Genomic DNA, 25,754 nt, shown 5'->3' on the forward strand with positions numbered 1-25,754 from the left:
TTGTTGGGCTTTGTGTCCTAACACCTCTTTATTCAAAGACTAATAGTTTGGCCTCTCTGGACATGAGTATGTAAAGATAACTTGTTTGCAGAAGTATGTATTTCAGTGTCAGTTTGCTAGTGGTTTTTTTATTCCTTCTTCCAATATTCTTTTCTCAGGTGCTTGTGAAACTGGAAGGTGGGATAGGGTTATCTCTGGTCAACAAACTTCCTGAAGAGCTGATATTTGCAAGCCTCACAAGAATTAATGTCCACTACACCCAACTGTCAACAAGTCAGGTGCTAGAGCTCAGTGTGCACGACATACAGGTATTTGCCATTTTGAAACAATTTATCTGTTAACAGGTCTTCTGCAGGTTTTCTTGTCGTAGTAGGTTTGAAAAATGTTCAGAGCAGATTTCGATTCCCAAATATCATAGAAGAAGCGATTGGCATCAATGCTTCCTTTTCGTTGTTCTCTATTACTAGATGAGACGATGCTATATTGTATTTCATGCTGTTGATTTGTGTTAGGCAAGTTAGAACCTTTTTTATTTTGTAAACGAGTCAGACAAACAATGGAGAACATTTGTGAATGTTTTTTGGTTTGGTTTCGGTGGTGATTAATGACCAAGAATATTCATTATCTTGGGGACTGTGTATTTCTGAAAGCTTTTAAATCCTCTGTTAAAGAGCATCAGTATTACTGTTTATTGTCACCTATTCAGATTTTGTTGCCTGTCTGTTCCACTTCAGGTGGACAACCAGCTTATTGGCACCACGAGGCCTTTTATGCTATTTCTGACGCCCAGGATGAGTGAAAATGAACCCGTGGACACTGCTCCTGCTGTGCAAGTAAACGCAATGAAATTTCCCAGTAAAAATGCACTGACTGATATATACAAGGTAAACCACAATCTTTTGATGGTGCCATGCAAGTATTGCTCTGGATGATCTTTTCTGTTCCTAATTTTTACTAGTAGTCTGCGTGAAATAACTTGTGAAATATGCTTTACCAAATTAATACTGAGGCTTGAAGGATGCTTTATTCACCTTCTCATATTCATAGTATTATAAGCCACAGGGTAGTGATGAACAGGATAATAAATATGTTCAAAAAAAACCCCAAACAAATTAGGCCAGACCTCTGTTCATGTCTGTGACCTCACTTTTCAAGCTAATTCTTCTCACCTCGGAATAGGTAGTTGCTGTCATAGCATAGTGAACCAGAATATCTATGCTGTGCTTTTCATGAGCTGTAGGCAAGGTTATTCTCTCTGATAAGCTGTTATCTGGCAGCATAAACCCTCCTTTGTGTACTTGCACTACTGGTACTACTGATATTGTTTGGAAATTTATCCACCAACTGGTATGCATTGAGGGCAAAACTGAGTTGGTTATCAAGGCCTGTTTTCTCACTTAGAAACTTTAACCACGGATTTTGATGCTGCTTTGAAAAAAAAGGCTGATTTTGGTGTTGAAAAACAGCAAAGCATCAGGTTTTGAAGTGTTAGTATTGGGTAATGAAGCAGAGTATCTTCTAAAAATCCTGAAGCAATTATCACTAGTTGTGAGTAACTTTAAGTGAAGAAAACTACCTAAATATTTTGAAGGTGAGAATCTTACTATGAATCCATTCCAGGGAAAATATTCCATTAAGTAGAACATATTGTCCTATTTACTGACTTACATGGATTATGTTTCTAGTGTTAATGCTGTATACTGAGATTTGTTTATCTTTGTAGCATCTGATGATCACTGCTCGAAAGTTCACAGTTCAGATTGAGGAGAAACTACTTCTGAAGCTGTTGAGTTTCTTTGGCTATGACCAGTCTGAATCAGGTAGAGTATGAAAGTACAAAGACCAATTTTACAGTATACAGAGATATGATTTTTCTATATAAAATAAGTTCAGAATACCTAGCAACCTCTTGGCTGCTCAGAAACTTCCTCTGAACAGAATGCTGGAAAGCTCATGTCCCAGTTGCCCCCGTAAAGCTGTTCATGTGTGTTTCTGCTGGTTCCGGAGTTTGGATAATGACCCATGTCACATGCTGTTGTCTAGTACAAGAGGCCAGAGCTGAGCTTCAATGGGAAGTTCAGTATTCGTCTTCAGTTCCCGTATTCATTTAAACAGGGAAAAAATAAGTTGTGTGATTAATTTAGTAAACCATGTTGTTTAGTAATGTTTCTTTATTTAAACCCAGGCTAGAAATGGCATCTCTGTTCATTTGTTCCTTGGGCAGTTCCTCTTGCTTAACTGAACAAAAATTTTGGCTGTCTGACCTTTTAGTTGTGGCATCCGTATCCCTGGCTTTAATTGTAACACAAGATTTCTTTCGTTCAGTGAGGCAAGACAGAACTCTTGAGTCTTCTAATCCCATAGATGTTCTAATCCTTCTACTGTAGGGCTTACCTGTACTTTGGAAACTTTCCAAAATGTCTGTTGTGGAGTGGCAATTCAAAGAGTCACTTTTGTTATGTAGTAGGGTGATAAAATAACTGTTGCAGGAAAAAAAAAATACACTTTTGGCATAATTCCAAATGTGGGCAGGCCTGTAAACAATGCTTTGGAGTCTTGCTGATCCACAGTAACTTCTGAATTCTCTCTGAAAAAATATGAGTATTATTTTCCCCAGTTTCACAGAGGACTTAAAGACTCAGATTTGTAGCAATGAAGAAGAAATAGCCATTTTGAGTTTGGCTTTTATGCTGTTCACTAATTTTTCATTTATTTTTGTTCACCCCAATGCTTTTGCTGGTTTTTTTGTTTCCCTGCTTACTCTTTGTAGATTAGTCACTGCTGCTGATGGCGTCATCCCAGCTTCAGACAAAAATTATTTTACCGTTTGTGTTCAGCATGTTTAATTGTTAGCCTCAGTTCATAAGACTTTGTCATCTTTCATCCTCACACTCCCAAGATGCTGTTACAAATACCATATGAAAATGTTTGACTCACTCTGTATGTAGGTTGATTTATTGAGTGTCTTACATGTAGGCATTTTGTCCATTCTGTAGTGACAATAGAAAAGATTGTCAGCTTTGTTTGCTTTGTACATTTTATGGAGAGTTGAGCCTGTAAGGAAGTGTAGAGAAAGCAGACAGGGAAATGTGAAACAGTAGGAGATGTTGCCTATTTATGTTTGTATAGCCTTGCTTCTGTATGCTGACAAGATACATTAGAAACGAGATTAAAAGCTCAAATACCTTAAACTTGGATGACTTTTTCTAGCTACAAATATATTCAGGTTTCAGAGATGCAGGCATTATCTGAAAAAAAAAATCTTGAGCCTTGAAGGTCTACTTCATGTCACAAGGCATGAGTAATTTTGCTGGCTACACTAACAGTCAACACAGCCTTTTACTTGTACAGAGAAACTAATAACTCTTTAGAAAGTATGAATTCATAACCCCATCTTTATTTATATAAAATCTCTTCTGATTCCTATGTTTTGTCTGGATGCAGAGGTTGAAAAGTATGATGAAAACCTCCATGACAAGGCTGTTGAACAAGGTGGAGGACAAAAGCGATACTACTTTGAAAATCTGAAAATTAGTGTGCCTCAAATAAAGTTGAGTGTCTTCACTTCCAACAAGTTACCTTTGGATCTCAAGGTACGACAATACATTTGTAGAGTGGGCAAATAAATAACAAAGGAATAAAGAGATTTTATTGTAGGAGGAAAAGGGAACAGAAGCTTCAACTTACTAATATTAATTGCCATTTACTCTTCCATTATTTAAGTTACAAATAATAGAAGTTCCAATAGCTTCTATTATTTAGTTTCCATAATTTCCAGTCTTTTCTGTGATATTCTTTCATTTTTCTAATTTCAGTTGAAGCATGGCCAGCTTCATCTAATAACACACTGCTTCACGAAGGATCTTCGTTATGTTACTGGTAGTGTAGGGAAGGTTAAAGGGGACAGCTGTCACATGGGAGGGCTGAGGTGAGAGTGAAGAAAAATAGCAAGTTACTCAACTTAGGGAGCAGAAATGCAGGATAGCTGAGTGTTTTCATCCAAAAAAATGTTGTATTATTGGAATTGGAGGACTTGCATGAGCACTGTGCAGTTTGGTTCAATATTAAAGTGAATTCAGATTGAGTAAGGACTTGGGTGGGAGATCTGGTCCTTTGCACGTAGTAATAAATGTCTGGCTTAGCTGTTCAAGTGAATCAGGGATTCCGTATGGTAACAAGAAGATAAACTCATTCAGCGTTCCCAGTGTGTTGGGACCTTCCTGGACATGATAAGTGGCAGCCTTCAGCAACATTTCAGTTCCCTCTGAGCTAATGCGACTCATTTCCTCCAAGGCGGGGGAGATGAAACAAAACCAACCCATAAAAAACCCTCCCCACTGCGGAGGAACTGAGCTGCTGCCTGTTCTCGTTGGGGGTTCAACAAACGACGTTGAGGCACTGATCAGGCTTTTTTGTGCCCCTGATATTATGGGCATTAAGATGTACAGGCTTTTAAAATTGTTTAGTTTTGTGGAATGAGGGTATATACCAAGGTGAGCCAGGATGTCATCAGTCCTGCGTTCTTGTACTGCTTTTGTCTTGAATGCATTTGCACTTTAGCTTCAATGTGAAAACGCTTATCACCTGATTACTTCTAATTTAGAGAGAGAAAACAGTTAGTTGTGAGTGCCTTTAAGAAACCAGTAATGTGCACTGTTCTGTTTGGATTTCCTACCACCTCGGGTATATGATTGCATATGGATACGTCTTGGCAGCCACCAGCATTGTTCCCAAGAGAAAACTTGGCGTATACATTATTTTCCCGCTAATGATAACAGTCACTGACTGTATACTGTATATTAACTTTCGCAGACAGAGTTCCATTCAGTTTTGTAACACAGGAGAGTTCAGGGTAGGAGGGAGTGAATAATCACAGTAGAGCCTTTGTAGAAGGTTTTCTAACTACCTCTAATGTTTCTGGCTTGGACATTGCTGTCTGGTAATTTGGTGTAGACAGATTATTTTTATTAGGTACCAGTATTAACAAAGTTGCCTTGTATAATATCTGATAGTTAAACAGGAAATTACTTCCTACCCCAGTGAATAATGAGGACTCCTCTAGTTAGTCATCCGTTCAGTGAAAAAATAAATAGCTCCTGCTTACTTGCAAACGTAAGTCAGACCTGCAATTTACCTTAATTGCCTGCAGATGGCAGAAAAACTCATATTTATTACTGACATGCAGGCTTTAGTGATTAACATAGGCACTCCACGACTTTCAGGCTTCTTGCCTTCTTCAGATTTTCTGTTAGTGACTGTGCACATGCCATTATCAAGACCTGAAACAGAAGAGATATCTTTCTTTCTTGAATGAATAGTTTTCTTATTATTTTTTCCAAAATGATTTTACTGATGTGTGTGTGTATATATAAGTGTATGGCTTGTCCACGTTAAATATGGTTTTTTACATATAGATGGTACAGGTTAGATGGCCCATGGGCTGTCTAGTTGTCTTCCTTGAGAATAACTGAAAAGACTGGTTTGAAGAATTTCAGTGACAACATCATGAGCCTTAGGCTTGCAGGAAATTATGTATGTTATCCAGCTCATCCTGACCCTTAATCCATTCGCAGAACTTCAGCTGGGTGGAGAATACCCAGTTTTGTCTTTGCTGCATATCAAGGAAATTCGTTTAGGGTTTGGTCTAATTCAACATTAGAGAAGTTAGAGCAAACTGCTAAGCATTTGGAATCTTAAAACACGTTTTGTTTTGAAATGTTTCTATCAAGTGTAAAAACACTGCATCAGAGTGTTTAATGACCGCCTAATTACTGAAGAAATGAAGTTCTAATAACTGATCATTGCTTAAAAGTCAAATCAGTCACTTATGGAGCGATTACCCTCTGTATCAAAGTGGCTACATGGCAGTGGTGAACTACTCTAGAAATTCATATCGTTTTGATTTGTTCCCATTTAAGGATTTATTTATTGGGTGCTGTGAATGAGAAGTAGAGAGAAAACTTAAAGAAGCAATATTTTTTATTTAATTAGGCATTGAAAAGCACGCTGGGATTTCCTCTGATTCGATTTGAAGATGCTGTGATTAATCTGGATCCTTTCACTAGGGTCCATCCATATGAAACTAAGGAGTTTATCATTAATGACATCCTGAAACACTTCCAAGAGGTGAGTGTCACACAGATTTTATTGTGGCAAAGGCCAAACGTCTCTTGGGTGATGAGTTCTTTTCTGAGGGTGGAGGAACTCTTTCCTGACTATTTACTTAATGTTTGTGCTGTATTTTTTGGTACACTGAAAAATAGCAGCATGTGCTTCTAAGAACATATTGCATTTTAAGATTAAATTATTGTTGATCTCACTGGTAGATGTGTGTTGATTTCCTCAGTAAACTGTTTGCATTTCTGTATGCTTTTGTTGTGGGTGGGATGGGGTTTTTTTATTCTAATCAACCTTGCTGATGCCCATGTGATCCACAAGTCATCGGTTCTTCCTGCTGATTTTACAGGAGCTGCTTAGTCAGGCAGCAAGGATTCTGGGTTCTGTGGATTTCCTTGGCAACCCTATGGGTCTGCTGAACGATGTTTCGGAAGGTGTTACTGGACTTATAAAATACGGCAATGTTGGTGGTCTCATAAGAAACGTCACGCATGGAGTATCCAACTCTGCCGCAAAGGTAATGATAATGATACTAAAGTTTGTTAAAAGAATAAGCAAAAAGTAGTCAAGAGACAGAAAAACAGAATTATTGACCATCTTTAAATTACTTTCTGTCCTGTTTGTTTTGTAAAAATTGTGTTTACAGGGTAGTTTTTTTTTCTTTAAAATGCTTTAGACACGTGCTTCAGGAGTACCAGAAACCCTGCAGGAGTCAGGGAAGCCACTCAAGGCCTGATTACTGATACACATATATTTTGCAGATTGAATGCAGTGGTTGGCTAGAGTGAGAATTAAAATGATGCTCAAATGGGGCATCGTCACCTGTGTGTGATTGAACAAAGTTCTGTTGTGTTACTTATATAATACATACACAGAGAGAGCATTATAGGAGTGGGGAATATTTAAGGGGCTATTTAGTATGGAAGAGTTGTTGCCTTTTATTTTGGAAAGTGATTAAGCTGATGTGAATATCAATTATTACGCCAACGCTTGAGTTGGTTTGGTGTTTTTTTTTTCTATGCCACATAGCAACAAAGTAAGGAATTCCTAGATTGCTACATATTTATCTTTAATTTAATTCCAAGGTCTCTGCATGGTGAACATATTTTTGTCCTTGCTGATAACGTTTGAAAGAATTCAGTTGTATATTTAGTGCCTGAGAAAGGTATGATCTGAGACAGCAGCCAAAAATAGGAAGTGGTTTTGATCGTGGTCTATACTGAACAAACATGTGTTGGCTTGAATAAAAAAGTGTTGAACTATTTTTCATTACACGCATGGTATGTCAGCATGTGCGGTAAATGGGATTTGTGATCACAGGTAGGACTGGAACAATGCCTTCTCCACATAAGGACCTGCTGTTAAAATCTGCTTTAGGGGAAATTCTTTACTTCTGATTAGGTTCATTTTCCAAACTGATAAGTTTGTACACGTGTGTCATTATGGTCCATCCTTCTACAACCTATTCCACTTACTTGTATGCAAGGTAATCTACTTTATCCCCCACATTAGTGAGGAAAGGTAAGTTAGAAGATGAGAAAGATGAAATGTAGACTTTCATAATTACAGATAGGTGAAAACTAACATTGTCAAACCTCGTTCAGCTGCCACAGAGATCTCAGTCCCTCATCAGGCTGATAGCCCTGAGGATATCTAACCCAGGCAGCTGAACCGTGAGGAAAAATGTCTCGCACCTTCTCTGTCATAATTACCTTGTTCCCAGCATCAGCCAACTTTGGACAATTTCAAGAAATTCAAACAAAATACCAAGTTGCTGCTATTCCTGTCTCAATCCCATACTAGTGAATCTGTGATTATGAGCACTGCAAGTACAAGTTACCCAAGCAGTCCTGAAGAAGACATGCAGAATTCTGTCAGGCAGTATCTGTGCAAACAAGTGCTTTTCTCCATGCCTTCTACTGGTGGTTCCAGTCTCTGGTGACCCATCCACTCCACCCAATAGAGTGTGTTGCTTTAGAGTTTCCTTTCTATAAAGTGTTGTTTCCTCATCACAGTCACATCTGCAGCACCAGTGTCATAAATCTTTCTTTAAAAGGCACGAGCCTTCCTGCGTTTCCCACAAGGGCAAGGTCATTCTTTGAACTTTGGAGTCATTTGTAACTGAGGATTTTCTGAAGGAAGATTTTCAAAGGAGGAAGGGCAGTTGGATGCTGAACTTCTTTCAAAATTCAACAGGAGCTGAGTGCCTGCTTCCCGTTTGTACCTTTGAAAATCACCCTATGTACTATTTATCTGTCTTCCCAGGTATTTTTTTTCTTTCTCCTTGATATATCTGAAACGTCTGCAATCCGAGTCTCACACAGTTCCCTTTTAAAAACTTTTTATACAGATTATGCATTTGTCCTTTCAGGACAAGCAGAGGATTAGATCCTTTAGGAAAGCTTAATAATACATTACAGAACTCCTTGATTAATCCTCCTTCAAAAGGGTGGATCTTATTTCTGCTCATAGAAGATGGCTGTCATCATCACTTTAAAAGTGATGCTGCTTGACTAAATTGAAAAGTAAGCAATTTGAGTTGTATCTGGTTCTGTCATTTTATTGCTTTTCCATTTTATAGTTCTGTTGATTGTCCCTGTAATGGCTTTTCCATGCACTTTGGAACATGCAGTGGGTAATACCTTCTCTCAAGCAGAGAGCTGCAGTGTATTTAAGTTGGCACAAAAGCCTAGGTTAAATAAAGTTCACTACAGACAGTTTTGTAGTTTTTATCCCTTGGAGACTCCAAGTTCTGTATCTTAAAAAGTTCTTTGATCCTAAATATAGACACCTGAGGGAATTTCATTCCCTCTGAATGGAGACTTCTATAGTTGCCATATGAGCAGAAAAGTCTTGCATTCTTGGCTCTCACACTTTATTTCCCCCTTTAGGTATGAGATAGCACAAAATCCTAAATTATTCCTCTTTCTGAAGGTGTTTCAGTTAGGAATGAATACTGAACACTGAATCAGCATCTGAGCAAAAATGTTCTGTGGCTTATATTCTCCAAATGGAACGTTAAGCATGCTTGTTTCTGTTAGTGGCAAATAGATGCTGTGCTGACATAATGAGACTCCTGGTGGACTGAAAAGATTAATCAGCTCGTCAATAGTGTATTTAATTTGTCTGATTCTTTTGACCCTTACAAGGAATTCTGTTATCTTTTATGAATTACTAACACAATTATGTAGTTTTTATGACTCTGCAGCTAGACTTAGTTTCTGCAGATATATATGTAGATAGATATATTGATATATTTATATAGGAAATAATGGTTATGGGCCTCCCTTCCTCCTGGAAAAAACACTCACAATGTAATCAACTTCTTGAATGAGCTTAATTTTCATATTGAACTTTGAAGTTTACAGTAAGAAATTTAATTAGGCTTCTTAGGGAAAGGGAAACCATCAGCCACAGTTACATTTCCTTGTTAGGTTTTTGCTGAGTGCTGGAAGGAGCTTCCTTAGGCTTGGGAGCAGGCACTTAAGGTGCCAAAACTTACATAGAGAGGAGTTGCTTGATTTCTGTTATAGCTGAGGAAGAGGCACAAATGAACTGTCGGGGACTTCCACTCTCAGTATTTATTCCGTTCAGAGTGACAGCAGAGGCATTTGAGTGATTAACATAAAGATGAAAAGAGGTAGGGTGTTGGAACCAGGTAAGAAAATAGTAAGATTACTCAGGATATGAATATTGCTCCAGGTGAGTGTTTGGCATGGGGACATGTGTAGCAAAGGATCATGAAAACAACACAAAAGGAAATAGGAGTTTTAACTCTCAGTGTAAGATAAATCAAAGCAGAATCTCAAGTGGTTGGCAGTGACAGAAAAATAAAGATAACTGAAGGAAAGCGAAGAGGAAGTAATAAAAGGATTATTTAAAAACAAACCATGAACAAGTGTTTGATTTGTATGAACATTAACTTTAACAAAACTGGCAATAAATAAGGTGAAAAGTGGATATAATGGAGCGCAGGCAGTTGGTTCAATTTAAACAGGTTCTGCCCAGGAGCAGATGGAAATGTTTCTAAAGCAAAGCTGGTGGTTCCCTTTTGTTTAAAGTTTCTTAGTTTATGTAACCAACCACTCTGGTATCATTCAGAAGCGCCAACAACTGGCATTCTTGCATCTTCAGAAACTCAGCAGTTCTAGGAATATTAGCTCAAAACACAATTCAAATAGTGGGGAAAAAAAGTCATATCTTGGCAACAGGGAACTTCTGACAGAAGCCTTGGTGTGTGAAGCCTGAGAAAGAAACACCTAGTGGTGTTTTGCTCAGGAGAGTATCAAGGAGTTCAGGTCATCTCCAGTTTAGCTTGCATTTCACTCAAAGACTGATAGTACCTGGGCAGATTTAAGTGCTGAGCAGTGAGAATCTGTATGAAAATGTGCGGATTATGAGATGGAAAGTAACTGAAATTCCCAGGCGGACAATTTGAGTATTGGGAGGAGCCATTTCCCCCGAGCAGTTTTAAAAGGCAGCAAGCCTTGTAGCCAATTAGTGACGATCAGAAGCCATAGAAAGTGTCACTTCTTATGTGCAGAACATCTGGTATCTGTGATCAGTATCTTTGAAGGAGGTTTTGGGATAAAGGATTGTCTTTGAGAAGTTTGAAGTATTATTTTGTTCTGCCTGTTTTGCATTTGTACCATGGCATAAAATGTGTGTGGCCGGCATCCTGGCTGAAAGTTTCCTTCACAATTCATGTTACGTTCAGCCTTTGCTTTACAAATTCTTGTCTGTGTTTTATGAACGTGCTTTGACTACAGTGTGTTTTTATGTGGAGAAGTGGGTATGGCTAAAATCAATCAAAAATTATTCTAGAGGGAGAACTGTTTTGATCTGGGCTCGATGCCTTAAATATGTACGTTCAGAACCAAACTGACACGCTGCTGGTTGCTTTGAATGAGCCTCTTCCAGGAGAAAATATTCCATTGACAATGAGGATCCTGCAACAGCCCCACAACTGCGAGCAGGGAGGTGCTGAGGTGTGCGTAGAGATCTACAAGTGAGCATTGTGATGTTTAAGAAAAGGGAAGGGGTGTTAGGAAGCTTCATGTTCTACACCTGCTCTACAGCTTTATTTTGAAGGGGTTTACCAGATGAATTTCTTGCAAAATGAAATACAGTGCTCCTGTTTTGCTGACTCACTGGGGAATCAAATTGAAAAAGGAGAATTTAAAATGCAAAATGTTGCCAAATCATAAACTGTGAAATTAGAAAAGGCATTTATCATCAAGATTAAATGAAATTTGATCTTAACCTAGTTTTTGAATGGCTAATGTGTAGTGAAAGCAGGCACACACATCCTGTGCATCACCATTAGCGTCTGAAGGAAGAGAAAATGGGGAGTGGGTTTGAAATTAATGGCTTCAGTCTTGACAAAGGGCCGACTGCACCTTCCTGCCGTACATACTAAGTTACGCAGTTGCGTAGAATATGTTCAGTAGTACAGATTTCAACTTGAAATTCTTTAGCTGTGTATCCCAGAGGAGGGAAGGTAGTATTTTTGTGTCTCCGGAAGATGGCCCAGCTGCTTTCCAAAGCTGTGACAAGAGGTGCTGGGGATTCAGTGGATCCGAAGGCATCGTCCTCCCAGGGTTGTTCCCTGTGCAGGCGTGAGGTTTCCTTCAAAAACCAGTGCAACATGGGAGACTCAGGGTCGGCGGGGGGGTTAACATAGGAGGTTCTTTCTGATCCCAAGTATTGGGGATCCCAGGGAATTGGGATCCCAAGGAATGCCCTAGGGAAGTAAAAATCAACAGCGTTGTTAAGGCCAATGGCATCTTGGCTTGGATCAGAAACGGCGTGGCCAGCAGGTCCAGGGAGGTTCTTCTCCCTCTGGACTCGGCATTGGTGAGACCGCTCCTCGAATCCTGGGGTCAGTTCTGGCCCCTCACCACAAGAAGGATGTTGAGGCTCTGGAGTGAGTCCAGAGAAGAGCAACGAAGATGGTGAAGGGGCTGGAGGACAAGAGGAGCGGCTGAGAGAGCTGGGGGTGTTTAGCCTGGAGAAGAGGAGGCTGAGGGGAGACCTCATTGCTCTCTCCAACTCCCTGAAAGGAGGTTGTGGAGAGGAGGGAGCTGGGCTCTTCTCCCAAGGGACAGGGGACAGGACGAGAGGGAATGGCCTCAAGCTCCACCAGGGGAGGTTCAGGCTGGACATTAGGGAAAATTTTATGGAAAGGGTCACTGGGCACTGGCAGAGGCTGCCCAGGGAGGGGGTTGAGTCCCCTTCCCTGGAGGGGTTTAAGGAACGGGTGGACGAGGTGCTGAGGGACATGGTTTAGTGTTTGATGGGAATGGTTGGACTCGATGATCCAGTGGGTCTTTTCCAACCTGGTAATTCTGTGATTCTATGATTCTAAGACAAAGGTAGCTCTGCCCCTCTCAGTGTTCGGCATTGACTCTGGAACGACTGGACGTCTTTAGGCTTCTTCCTGGGTTTTCAGGACATAGAAGGGTTTTTAAGGAGAGGAATGGAGGAGGGCAAATAATTCCATTTCCAGAAAATAAACAAACGGAAAGACCTTAAAGCTCTGTGCGGGCTGCAGCTGGGGGAGGGGAGTTATCTGGAGTATTGGTTGTTTAATAAAGGCGGTTGTCCTCCGGCTGAACCCGCCGTGACTCTGCCGCTGGGGTCATTCCAAGTTCAGGCTGTGGACTTTTGCTGCCTTCCGTGTCTGTGCAAACAGCCGGCGGTTCCTGCCGGGATCACTCACTCAGCCCTGTAACCCAAAACTGCTGCCAGCGGGCACCTGCTGGGGTGGCTTCCCAGGAGGGCCCGGGGGAAGCGACCCCGCGCAGCAGGAACCCGCCGGCGGCAGCATCGGGGCGCTGCGCATCGCCCAGCCAGCACGCCCTTGTCAAGACGCATTAGGGAGCTCCATTAACGATGGGATGTGAGCTAATTAAAGCTCCTTCGCTTCGCTTACGGGACATACGGAGGACGCTGTGGAGAATCTCAAGAAACGCGGCGGTTCGGTGGGAAAAGCCGTTGCCTCCTCTAGGTTGTCAGTAATTTAGAGAGGGTCAAAGTTTATGTCTCTCTTAAAATGAGAAGCTGATTATAGTGTTTTGCTGATTCAGTGTTTTCTAAATTGGGAGCCTGGCAGTCCCATTCATGGCTCCGTTACACATTTACACATTTACACGTCACACATGGTTGGACTCGATGATCCGGTGGGTCTCTTCCAACCTGGTTATTCTATGATTCTATGATTCTATGATTTCTCTCTGTACAGCTTGACTCGGTTTAAATGCATTTTGGGCTAAGCCTGAACCGTCCTGTCTGTTCAGGATTGTATTTAACGCTTGAGCTGGGGATGTGTTAATGGCTAAAGGGAAGCATACAAGCCTATAGCTTATAAATTCAGCTGAATTCGCAAAGTTCCTAACTTAAATGTCTGAGGAATTCTTAAGAGACTGACAGAAGCCACAGTAAAAATATTTTGTAGAACAGCTTTGAACAGCCAGGCCTTTTAAACCTGACAAACACCTGCTATTTTTTAGATACTTAAACCATTTAAGTCCCAGTGTAATGCATGATTGACCGTGGTGATGTGAGAGGGTAAAGCTGTGCTATCTGTTTGCTTACTGGCATCCAGTTTGTGAAATTAAATATGTAGTGCTTTCATTCCATAACATCACAGTTATTGATTAATAAAGAAGCTGCTCTAAAAGTTACGTGTCTCGTAAGTTGCAAAAATGTATTAAATACAGCCTTGAGACGCTGCAATAAAAATAAGGAAGGCTGGAGAGCTTACCAGACGACTTTATCTGTCCCACTGCACCTCCATGTTATGGATATCCAGGAATATTTGCTGTTTTTTCTTTTTACACTTTCAAAAGAATAACAGCAAGCTTTAAAGACTGCAAACTGCTCTAAAACTTCTTCAAACCATGGTGAATCCTAGCAGCAGTGTATGTCTGTATGCTTAGCCTGTCAGATGTATGCTGTGAAGATTTTTGCCCCCATATAGTGAAATAAATGCTTAATTTTGAAGCGTTGTATATTCCCATCAGAAATCAGTGTAAAAATATCTCCACCAGACTGGAGAGGTGTAGGAAATAAAGGTGATTTTTAACAGTATTGCTAGAAGGCAAATAACCACAAGGGATTAAACTTACAGATACATATTAAGCATTTAGTCATAGCCCATTGGATTTAATCACGTGGCAGAACAGGGCTTTCAAAACTTCTGTTCAGCAGAACAGAACCCTGCATTGAATGCAGAGTTTCTTTAAAAAAAAAAAACAAAACCACAAGTCTAAAGAAAGCATTAGAAATAAGAGGCTACTATCAATCTGTCAGAGTTGATTATGTAATTTATAGCTATGTTTTATATTCACTGTTTTAAAAAAGAATATATGTACACACACATATATATATATATAATATGTGACATTCTATTTTAAGTGTATTTAGATACCATTGAAAGAAACGGATCATTGCTTCATTCTAACATGACAGGGTAGTAGTATTTTTTAAAAATCTTGTAAAAATAATGTTCTGCGTAAAACACTTTGTACTATCCAGGAATATATGGGGAGTGTCAGTATTTTCTAGCTAATATTTACTGTATATGTATATATATTTGTTACGAGCTTACTGTTAGAGTCACAGTATGCACCAGGATGTTTATTGCTTTTAAGCCGTCTGCACTGTGATGCTTCTGTTGGTACATCAGAAAGAAGGTAAATGTCAAGGTAGCAAAGGTGAGGAAAAGGAAGTTCCAAACCCAATGTTCCTGCTTAAAACCATAAGGAAGAATGGATTTAGCAGAACTAACATTCAGGCCTCTGATAATCCCTGTTCTTTGTTCTATACAGCCTTTGTTTCCTGCGATAAGCAGCTCTTCTCTTTCACGTAGACAGTTAATCATATTTAGGGGAGTTACTGTTCAAACTGTGGAATGACCTTTAATCATTGTGCTAGGGATTTTCCTGTTTTGGAAAATGCGTGTGAGAACTGAAGATGACAAAATTCACAGCTTGCATTAGACTTAAATACATTTTAAATACTCTTTCTACCTTGCTGAAATAACATACTTAAATATGTGCTTTGATCTCAGATCCAGTTTTTATTATTGGAGTTTAAAGTGTGAACATCATCAGTGTTTGGTGTTCAAGGTTTTATTGAAAGGTGGTGGTGGCAGCAGCAAGGTGAAGGGAGTTGAACCACAAACTCTTTTTAAAGGAGTCCTGCAAAGCAAAGATGAGAACTGAGTAAACTCTGTGATTTCTAATTTAAATGCAGCTCATTTTGAGGTCTGCACAGAAGTTATATCTGACCTGTATTTAATTTCATCACTTTCTCCCTTAAAATTCCATGTTGGAACGTTCCACTTTGCTCTGTCAGAAATATTTGTAAATGTACCATTCTCTGATGCTAGAATTACAATGGAATGTTTGGACTGAAGTCATAATTGTGTATTTATCCTTTTGGGATGTCCTTAGAGAACCAGGCAGTGCCAAGAGCTTAAAAAGACTTTAAAAGATTACTTAAACCTTATTTCCATGCTGTGTGCTTGATGCATCTGGCTTAGAGGGAACATGCAGTACGAAGGCTAGAATTAGTTTTCGTTTGCTTTGAATTCTTCTTGTGCCCCAGAAGCCTTCTTGTTTGGCAGCAGCTCCGATTCGCAAACACTGTATATGGGTGTTTTTGTTTTTCTTCTATTGCTCAAAACAGCAAAGGATGCATAATGAGTGATAAAAGGTTTTGTGGCAAAACTTCCTTAATTATTGAGCCTCTAAAAAGAAAAACAAAATAACACACACACTATATATATATATACACACACACACAAAAAAAAACCCCGGACATGAGTAGATTGTACAGATACTATTTCAGCTGGTTTTGTAGGTTGTGGTAGATGGTTAGTATTGATTGGAGAGGGTAGGGAAAGGTAAAACAAGACATGATGACTCATCTGTGTACTTGACTGTACAGCGGATGCGGCTGAGGCCAGTGTGCCCCGGGCTTGTGGAAGTGTAATAACATTTTCGGTAGTCATGGGTGCCGAGGGTGGTTTACGTGTTGTTTCGAAGATAGTGTTCACAGTAGCTGATGCCTGTGAAATTTGGAGGAGAACATGAAAGTCGTATTTCACCATCCTTAGGGGGAATCAGTTTAGGTTTGGCCACGTAGGTTTGGGTTATTGAAGTGCAGCGGGTCACGTTTGCTGCTTGTGGTCAATACCACTTGGTAGCTTTTCATAGTCTATGAACCACTGTGGGGTGGAAACCAGGGATTGAGCATCTTTAGGGTGTAGACCTGGAAGAAATGGTTAGTGTCCCCTGTAGATAGGAAATGCAGGAAAGACCATCTGCTTAGGGGACAAAAAGTTAGGGGTTTCTGTGAATGTAGGTGGATGAGGCCTTCCTTTTAATGTCCATGCAGAAAGGATAAGGCGAAGTATTAAACTGAGTGTTAATGTTAAATTAAAAGGGAGTTATTATTGACTAGTAGATGTCAGATTCTGTTTCACAGAGGGAGGAAAATTTGAGGAAAGACTGGCAGGCTGGTACAGTGGAGCGAGCTGGCCAGTTTACACAGGGGCATTGGGGCGAAGCCAAAGCCATGAGGAGAGCTCACCAATATTCAGTATTGATAAGGGGTTTGTTCCTGCTGGCTGGTTGTCTGGTCATGCACTAATGTAGCTTTCAAAATGTGACAGATTCCTGAATGAGGTTTGAATTTGGAGGGCCTAGTGAGCCTTTTCATTTTTATAGCAAATACTGTAAGCCTCTCAAAGCAAGATATTTGCCCTGAAAAAAAAAACAACCTTTAATATGGCTAGTAGATAGCTGCAGGTTGGTTTGTATTTCTGTGCTAATGTAAAAAAAATAACAATTAAGTTCACAAAGAGGTCAGGAGTAATTCAGTCTGCAGTCACCGTGTTCTGTTTAGTGTCCATATGATCAAGTCGCAAGAAGGGTCATGGGATTTAATTTTCATTCATGTTGTTAAAGTCTAGTTGTTTAGATAATTGGAGCCATCAGACCAGTTTGTCTTTGAGCTAAAACTAGGCCATCGTGTCGTTAGTAGAAAAGAAACACAGCCTTGGAGAAAGCAGCAGAAAAAGGAGAGGAACTTTGTCATTGTATCAAGCACCTAAATTAATTGTTTGTCTATTCTGGTAGCAGAATTGCACACTAGGCTTTAGTTATCTTCTGGTGCGCACCACAGTCACGTTGGTTTTTTTACCGTAACTAATGCGGATGCGAAGGAGACAGTACATGCAACAAAGCCAAGCTGAGCGATGGAAAGGGCAGTGCCCATACGCGGTGCTTAAACAATGAGGTGCTTGTCATAGAGGAGCTGTGAGCATGCGATGATTTCACCAGTGCTGCAGCCATCAGGATGGCTGGTGATCCTGTGGCACCTGGGACACTCCCCAGCCCTAGGCTACCACACCAAAGCAAGAACTTATCCTTGGGGGAAAAAGTTTGTTCATTTAGTGAAAGGAGAAGACTGTAAGAATGCTGATGCTCATTGAGGGAAATACAGAAGATGAGCAGCTAAACATAACCAAAATAGCTAGTTTGTATTTCACAATTAGAATCTAGGAATTTGTAAACCTGCATCAGAGAAACACCTTTTGTTCTTTAATAAAGGCTAATGTTGCTCTATTATGATAGGAATGGTTTGACTCGATGATCCAAGAGGTCTCTTCCAACCTGGTGATTCTATGATTCTATTCTGTGATTCTATTACAGTTTGCTGGGACCTTGTCAGATGGTTTGGGAAAGACAATGGATAACAGACATCAGACGGAACGAGAATACATCCGATACCATGCTGCGACTAGTGGAGAACATCTCGTAGCTGGAATCCATGGACTTGCACATGGTAACCCTTAGCTGTAACTTTTAACTAATTTCTCTCCTAATAGCAATGATCAGATGGAAAAGAATCGTATTGCTCTGTGGTGGTTATTCGAAGGCAGGGAAGTAGGGCTATCATAGGCTTTATATTTGAAGTCTAATGCTTGTGGGTTGGTGTGGGGGCATTGTTTGGTTTTTATGTTGACAGACTCTACATTTCAGAGGTCAGTAGAAGGAGATTTTGCAAATTAAAATGAAATTTCATAGCAAGTTCATCCAAAACTTCCATCTCTTTGTAGAGTCATAAAATAGCCACGCAGTCTTTTTGAGCAACAGACATTAAAATAAAAATGGCTATGGTTGGATTGTAGCTTTCTTATGTTTGCTTTCAGTTCCAAGAACCTGAGTTTCCTCAGAATCATTGTGTCAGTTTAAAGTTATGTTTCACCAGTTGAGTTATTTTGTGGTTTTGTTTTGAGTTTTTCATGTCTACCGAGAATTAGAGAACTGAATTTGTGTAAAGGCAGCGGACTGGTGTTAATGTGGCCAGCATCTCACATCAATTTAGTTCATGATTTATCTGTTGAAGAAAGTTAAATCAATACAAGCCAAGATTAAATCAAATATTTATATTTTGCATCATCTTGACTCATTTTGTTTAAATATCATTCTTGTAGTGCAACTGTTGCAGCCTGTGTAAAGATAATCTGGTTTCCACTAACGTGGCAAACTTCTCTGTGCTGAGCAAAAGTCTTTAGGCTGGACTTCTGGCATGAAGAGATACTTGTAGGTACTTAAATGGATCAGGAGAGAGGTTTCTCTCTCACCAGTGTGCTGAAAAGGCCGATATAAATTATATTGGTAGGAATGCAGGAAATCTGAAATGTGTCAGTCGCATTGTAAGTGACCATTTCACCTCAGCAAGAGATAGGGGACCGTTCATGTAAACTGCTGAAAGTGAAGTAGTACAGAAATAGGAAAAGATATAGATATTTAATAATTAATAAAATCTTTTTCTGTGGGACAGTATTGTCTGTGTGTATGCGTGTGTGTACTGCATATCCAGAGTATAAAGCCCACGTAATCTTTGGTGAAGCAGTTTTTGTGTTACATGCAATGCCCAGTACATTTCTATCGACCTTGACAGTAAGTCACTCTGGCAGGGAGCACCCGCTGTGACAAGGCTCTGTGATTTTTAGAGGCAATCCTTGTGGCTTACTTTGCTGTTTTTGTTTCGCCAGGTATCATTGGAGGACTGACAAGTGTAATAACTTCAACAGTGGAAGGTGTGAAAACCGAAGGAGGTGTCAGCGGTTTCATATCGGGCCTTGGGAAGGGGCTGGTTGGCACAGTAACCAAACCTGTGGCTGGAGCTCTGGATTTCGCATCAGAAACTGCGCAGGCAGTGAGGGACACGGCAACTCTAAGCGGCCCCAGGTCAGTATGCATTTTATATTGCTGATCAATAATACTGAAAAAATGTGTATTTGTACATGTTGAGATTTCTGATCCGATCATCTTTCCATACCTAAAGAAACAATAAGTTAATAAAATTTACTGTGAGCCGTTATTAGTGAGGTAGCCCCTCTCATTCAGTTTGCTTTTTCTTTAACAGATGCATTTCTTGGTACTATAACAAAAGTGAAATTTGCACAGAAAAGCTGCAACATGAAATAGGAATTATTAAGCTTCTGCATTAGCTTAAGGCAAAATTTTTAAAAGGCTGTATAAAATGAGATTTGACTTTCACCACAGAATTCTTAAGCGCAGTTGAAATGGAAGAGTCTTTCCTGCGCTACCTCCAGTTTCAATTTAGTTGTGTAAAGAAGCAGTTCTTCAAAGGTTTGAAGAGTTCTGGCATCAATGTAGCGTCATTAACTTCTAATTTCCATTTTGTACAAGAGTTCTCACTTACAAAAAGTGTGGTTGTATTTGCCTTTCTGTCTCTTTTTGCCTGTACACAGGTGTGTGTTCAGCATTAGGGCTGTGCTGTGGCTGCCTTCCTGCGTTTGGTTACTGGTGTAATGGGATCTCTGCAAAATAACACTGATCATGCTTAAAGTAAATTAATGTTCCTTAGCACTGACTGTGAATGTGGAAGGGAGAAAGGGCTGAGTTCTAAAAGGCTGCTCTGAGAGAAGGTCGTTTTTGCTCTCTGTGGTGCAGGGTTGAATTGATGTGACAGAGCTATGCCAAGAAGTTCTGTTTGTACGCATGTGAGATCCTGCGGGCTAAGTGAAAGAAAACCTAAAGTAAATTTTATAGCAACTGGAGAAGGTTGGGCCTCCAGCAAACCTCCTCTCAGGTGTTTGCCTGTGACATTATTGCCACTTAATGGATTAACTGCCAGTTAACTGAGGTTGAGGCAGATAAGAAAGATGCAACTTCCTAGGAGGAAAAAAAAGAAAAAAAAAGCAACCAAAACAACATACCCAAAAGAGGAGCCTTCCTCAATTCCTGCACTTCTCCAGTCTACAAAATCTGATCAAAAGTTTTTTTAGATAAACAAAAGTACATGGGAATATATAGGTAATGGCAGAGGGGGGCAGGAAACCACGCCACCACCTGTAGCAGCCCTGCACTCAATGTTTTATGTGATAAGGGTGTTTTTATGTGATTATATAATGAAACAACCAAATTATTCTTTCAGGGGTATTAAAAAAAACCTAACAGAACAAAGGATTTGTACATTTTTCAGGCTGATGTGTACCAATATCCCCCTGCTGCATTTGTTAACTGTTCAAATATGTGCGGTTTGGAATCAGACTAGAGCAGCGTTCCAAACCCAAGCTGCTGGCTCCAGTTGGATATTCTGTTTGAGCGTGCTGGGCCGTGTAGACTCTTCCAAGCTAAGAACACAAAAACAGCTCATCCTGATGAATACGAATTTGTGGCAGTCACTGATTTCAAGTGTAGTTTTGAACAATTAAAGACTCAGAGTTAATAAGCGTGGCAAGAGCCTCCTTGACCTGACGACGTATGTTCAAGTTTCCTGTATGCGTGCAAAGTCGAGTCAGCCAGCTCATGACAGTTATGTTTATATGGCATGGTGTGGAACTGTGAATTTTAGGCCCCTTGCGATTTTTTAATTATGTAGCTGATTTTTTTAAAGGTCTGGATATAAGCTGCTTGACTTTAACCACTTGATGAGTTTTGAGTGAGACGAAGAATTCTAATTGAGGTTGTAGTGTCTCCTAGATGGCAGGTTCAAACTCCAGCACAGTCACTGAATTGAACAGCACACTGAGGAAGCCTCTGTAGCTCGTGTTGCTGGGATCGTGCTGCAGGGAGAGTCTCTTTGGGCTCCAAAATACATTGATTTGTACTGGGACTCCTGCAGTGAGCCCAAACCCTGTGTTTGGAGCATAGCAAACTAATACGTCTGAAACGCGGATGATGGCTTTGCAGCTTGTAGGGGCAGTTTAAAAGGTGTTGTGGTTTAAATGCAAGAAAATATTTTTTAAATCTGACTTTAGGCTGGGCTTTTTCAAGGCGAGTCTCATTGCTTATTATGTAATCATAGCATTTATTACACTTGTTTGTTATGAATAAAGCTGCCTTAGTACTTCTACTTTTTAATGCAAAGGAGAGCATAAAACAGTTGATGACAAAGCAGTGCACATCTAATTTATATACAGTTAATGCCTGTGACTTGATACCTTTTCTGAGTGGGTTTTTTGTGTTCCAAGTACTCCAGTGTCACATAGAAGGGTTCTGATTATTTCCATATTTGTCATACACTGCCAAAAGTCTTAAAGACCAGTTCAGAACAGGAAGGCTGTTATGTTTCTAGATATGCTTGGAAAGCGCTCTCCTGGAAACGTGTTCTAAGTCTTAGTGCAGCACAAGTAAAGAACATTTATATTTAGATGTGTGTATAACTTAACAGGGAGTGCAGAAAACTGCCCTTGCGTCTTCTGCCAGGTCAGTGCAAGTTAAAGATTATTCCTGAACTGTTGCCGCAAGGGTCTGTGTGTTTTTCTGAAAGTCATAATGAGAAAATTAGGAGATAATGTCATGACCTACCCAAGTCTAATGAATGCTGTCATTGAGCAAGACTGTATTGGTACAGAGCAGTTGGAGACTGGCAAGGCATTAGTGGTCACAGGAAAGTCTTATGTAAATATGTGATTCTTTTAAATGTGCTTCCCCTGGAAGGAAGTCTGCACTCATTGTTCTTTTATTCACCTCTTTTCCTGCCATCACTCAGAAACGTGCAGTGAGGTTGCAAAGTTTTAGACACTGTCAACAGCAGGTGATTGTAATTCTTGTTTTTCCTTTCTGCATCCATCTCTGTTAGCTAGGATTTCAGCTGTAAGGGCAAAGTCAGTGGAGTTGAGAGTGTGAATGTCAGTGACACTGAGAAGATGAAAACACGTACACGATTGTACAGAACACCAACTTGGCATTGTACTACAAAGAGTAGATCCTCAAGGTTCTCAAGTGTTATAGATAAATACTGCTTAAACCTTATCACCTCTGTATGTGTCCCACATTCTGTCCTGATCTTGGACTTGATGTAGATTGGACTTCAAGAGTCATTACAGTAGTGTCAGTCCTGTACGGGCCCCAACTCTGGTGAAGGAGACGTTGTTCCTCTGGTAAGCTCTTCCTTAGATTTTCCTAGAAGCCAGAAAGAAAACATATTTACTGCCCAGTATCTGTTGTGTTGTGTTAATCTGGAAATGCTGCATACAGGGCAGTTTAGTTGATTCATGGGTCTAATCTGTGAAAGACTTGGGCAGTGTGATTTCCTTCATATCCTCTTTCCTCTTTTTTCCCAGTGGGATAACAGCTCTTAATAATAAACTGTCTTCTCACATGATCTGTTTTCTTTTGAGCAAGTTTGTCCGTTTCACCCCTACACCCAGCTAAATGGCTGTAGACATTGCCTTTTTCTCATTGTAAGCTCTACCTACTATCCTCAGTCACTGTTGAACTTGATTTTATGGGTTTTCATTCTTCTGCCTTTAGTCTACACAGATTCTTCCATTGCTGTCCTGGAGCTACTCTGAAATTCCCCCCAGGACTGTCGTATCCCTGTTCTGTGACAAGCTGTGCTCTGCAAGTCATCCAGAACTTTGCTGGCTGGTTTTACTGCCATATCACATTGCAAATTGATATCCAGTCTTCTGCTTGCTATTTTCCCCCAGGAGTGGGTTTTTTTAATGTTTTGTTTCATTTTACTGCTTTGCAAATATCTCCTTGTCATTTAGTATTTGTGTTCTGGATTATTTTTCCCCAGATGAACCAGGTTGCAGTTTTGTAGGTTGAATCCCATTTCATTTCCTGCCATATTTTTGACCTCTTCAGGTTCTTCAGTTCTTCGCCACCCTCACTGGAGTTTTAAACGCCTTTTAGTGTGACCTCTCCAAATATAATTTTACTTGCTACTTTTAGTAGATCCTTGAAGTTAAGCAAACCTGGTTTTGTGCCCACACGTTTTGCAGCACCTCAGTTGACGCCTCCCCCTGCTTTCAACATTTTCTGTTCCCTGTCTCACCTGCTGTTTTTCTTCTATTAGGTTTTAATTTCTCACTGGCAACTTTGTCTCTGTTGGAGATGCTGTTCTGCTCTTCAGTGGATGTTGCCTGAGCGAGTGTAGATTTCGTTGTGGGGGAAGGAGTTCCTCAAACTGCAGTACCTCTTCAGTACCAGTAATTTCATCTCAAGACCTTAATTTTTAGTGTTTTTGCTAGAAAGAGGCAATAATCCACCATTTAAAACCTAAAATGATTTCTAACTAAATGAAGCTACCCTTAAGACGGAAAAGAAAATGGTTCTCTATCCCTTTTGCCTACTCAAAGTGCTCCTTACTGCCAGAACACCTTTCTGGCTTCTAATAGAATGTGTGATATTTTTTCTTGGCCTTACTCAGGATTGTTTTCCAAAGACATGACTTGGATTAAAAAGACATGCAGTCCTCCCTAGACTGCACAGAAATAAGTTTCATGTGCTGTACAGCACAAACTAGTAGGGCTTTTGGTCAGAACAGTCTTGAGCAATGGTTCTGTTTGACTGGAAGTCTGTCAAGTTTGCTTTGCGTATTCACCCCACCGCTCTGCTTCCCCTTAAAGCTCTGTGGAAGGAATTCAAGCACTTGAGGCATGTGGTTACTCTTCTGCGGTGCCTAAAACCTTGAGAACTGAGGATGCAGTGCACTGCCCTCCAGCATTTCACTGCTGCCACACCTCCGCGTGCTCATGCAAGCACTAATCCTAAAGTCAGCCTTTAGAAATGAGGGGTAGTAGAGTTAAGCCCAAAACTGCTGTAAAACTGAAAATGCCTTTCTATGCATTACTGCCAATGCCTTGCTTTGTGTCTGAACAGTTTCCAAGAGGCTGTTGCTAGGAATCTGCATCAGTGGTACTGGTTATATTGGGAATAGTTGTGAAATCAGTTGTCTTTACAGTTGGTTGACTATGTCCCCTCTTTAGAACTTGACTTGGTTTAAACATTTGGAAGGAGTTTAAGGTGTTTAAGGCAGCAGCAGCAGCAACATAATTAATATTATATAGATGTTGTTACTTTCATATCTGCTGTGCACGAGTGGTTCTAAGTAACAGGAGTTTTTAGGAGAAAAAACCCAAACACCACATTAGTGTTTCATTTGACCTTTGAGGGCTGGAAGATACCCCGGATGCATTCAGACTGGTGGTTAAGGGACAGAAAGGGACCAAGGCACTCACAGGGAATGCTGTGAGGGGAGAACAGATGGGTGGAAGTGGAAAATACTCAAGCGAGTAATGCTGAGTAGTCAGTTGAGCGTAACGTGGAATTATATTTTCCTTTAATGTCCTTTCGTTATTAGCAACAAACAGTATCAATAGAATGAATGAATATAGAGCTCTTACTGTGATTGTCTCTACCAGACCAAAATCCTCACTAGGGCCTTGAGAAGCCACAACCAGAGGCTGCTATGTTCCCATCACTGCTTAAAGGGTACTGTGTTGAGTGACCCTTGCACAGGTTTTGCGTTAAACGGCTGCTGCTGTGGCTGGGGCAGAACAGGAACCAGACTGAGCCTCGTTTCATTGTGTGCAGGAACTGGTTTGGCAAAGGTGTGAGCGTGTGAGGAAAAACATTATGTTGTGTGAAGCCGGTCTGGTACGAGATGGCTGAAAAGGCACCACGGTATGACATTTGCTCACTTTCAAATGTGACACGTGTGAAGGCAGAGGATGCTTCTGCTCGGAGGGGTAGGCTGATGCTCGCAATAGGTGACCGATGTTTTCCAGTCTGCTGGAAATTTAAGCAATGATGAACTTTGTTCTGCAAAGAACTGGTAAATCCTTTGTTGCGTTTACCACAGTTTTTTTCCTACTGCTTACAGATTAATAACAGTTAAGACGACTGCATTTGCTCCACAAAGTGGAATTCTGTGTGCCCAGTTCACAGTATTTAGCTGTTAACCAAAATTAATGCGTCTGGCCAAGGAGAAATTTTTATTCCCTTCAGAAATACTTATATTTCTAGGGCCTGCATATTTTGTCTAATTATCTTCCATTTCGGCAGAAGCGTTTGGACATCAAGGCTAAAACATAAAAGGAGCACCTTTACTGTGCTGTGTGGTTGCTGTTGCTGGTGCTCGTGTTTTTTAGATCCTTTGTGATTCAGAAAGCGTGCTGCTAAACGATGCTGCTGTTTCAGTGTATTCTATGGTTTCTTGGGTTGAAACAATTGGAGAGAGCTGCAGATGTAACTTTTCTGCAGTGCTATCCCCTAGAGCAGAATTGGAGAGACTTTGAAAAAGAAAAATATCATATTCATGCGTTGGCATCAGCAGAACAAACTAGAAAGTCGCCA

At 40.3% G+C, this 25,754-nt stretch overlaps 1 protein-coding gene across 4 annotated transcripts in view; it reads left to right on the forward strand.

Annotated features, from left to right (window-relative positions):
- VPS13D (vacuolar protein sorting 13 homolog D) overlaps window positions 1–25,754 on the forward strand; it is an 85,531-nt gene that overhangs the window by 46,415 nt on the left and 13,362 nt on the right. For all 4 annotated transcript variants that reach the window (XM_069874838.1, XM_069874841.1, XM_069874839.1 and 1 more), the window contains 8 exons: window positions 159–308; window positions 735–884; window positions 1,724–1,820; window positions 3,445–3,593; window positions 5,992–6,126; window positions 6,467–6,634; window positions 17,841–17,973; window positions 19,190–19,385. In XM_069874838.1, the coding sequence (XP_069730939.1) occupies window positions 159–308; window positions 735–884; window positions 1,724–1,820; window positions 3,445–3,593; window positions 5,992–6,126; window positions 6,467–6,634; window positions 17,841–17,973; window positions 19,190–19,385 (1,178 nt within the window). The remainder of the gene's footprint in view (window positions 1–158; window positions 309–734; window positions 885–1,723; window positions 1,821–3,444; window positions 3,594–5,991; window positions 6,127–6,466; window positions 6,635–17,840; window positions 17,974–19,189; window positions 19,386–25,754) is intronic.

Source organism: Phaenicophaeus curvirostris, chromosome 22 (assembly GCF_032191515.1).
Source record: "Phaenicophaeus curvirostris isolate KB17595 chromosome 22, BPBGC_Pcur_1.0, whole genome shotgun sequence".
Taxonomy (NCBI): domain Eukaryota; kingdom Metazoa; phylum Chordata; class Aves; order Cuculiformes; family Cuculidae; genus Phaenicophaeus; species Phaenicophaeus curvirostris.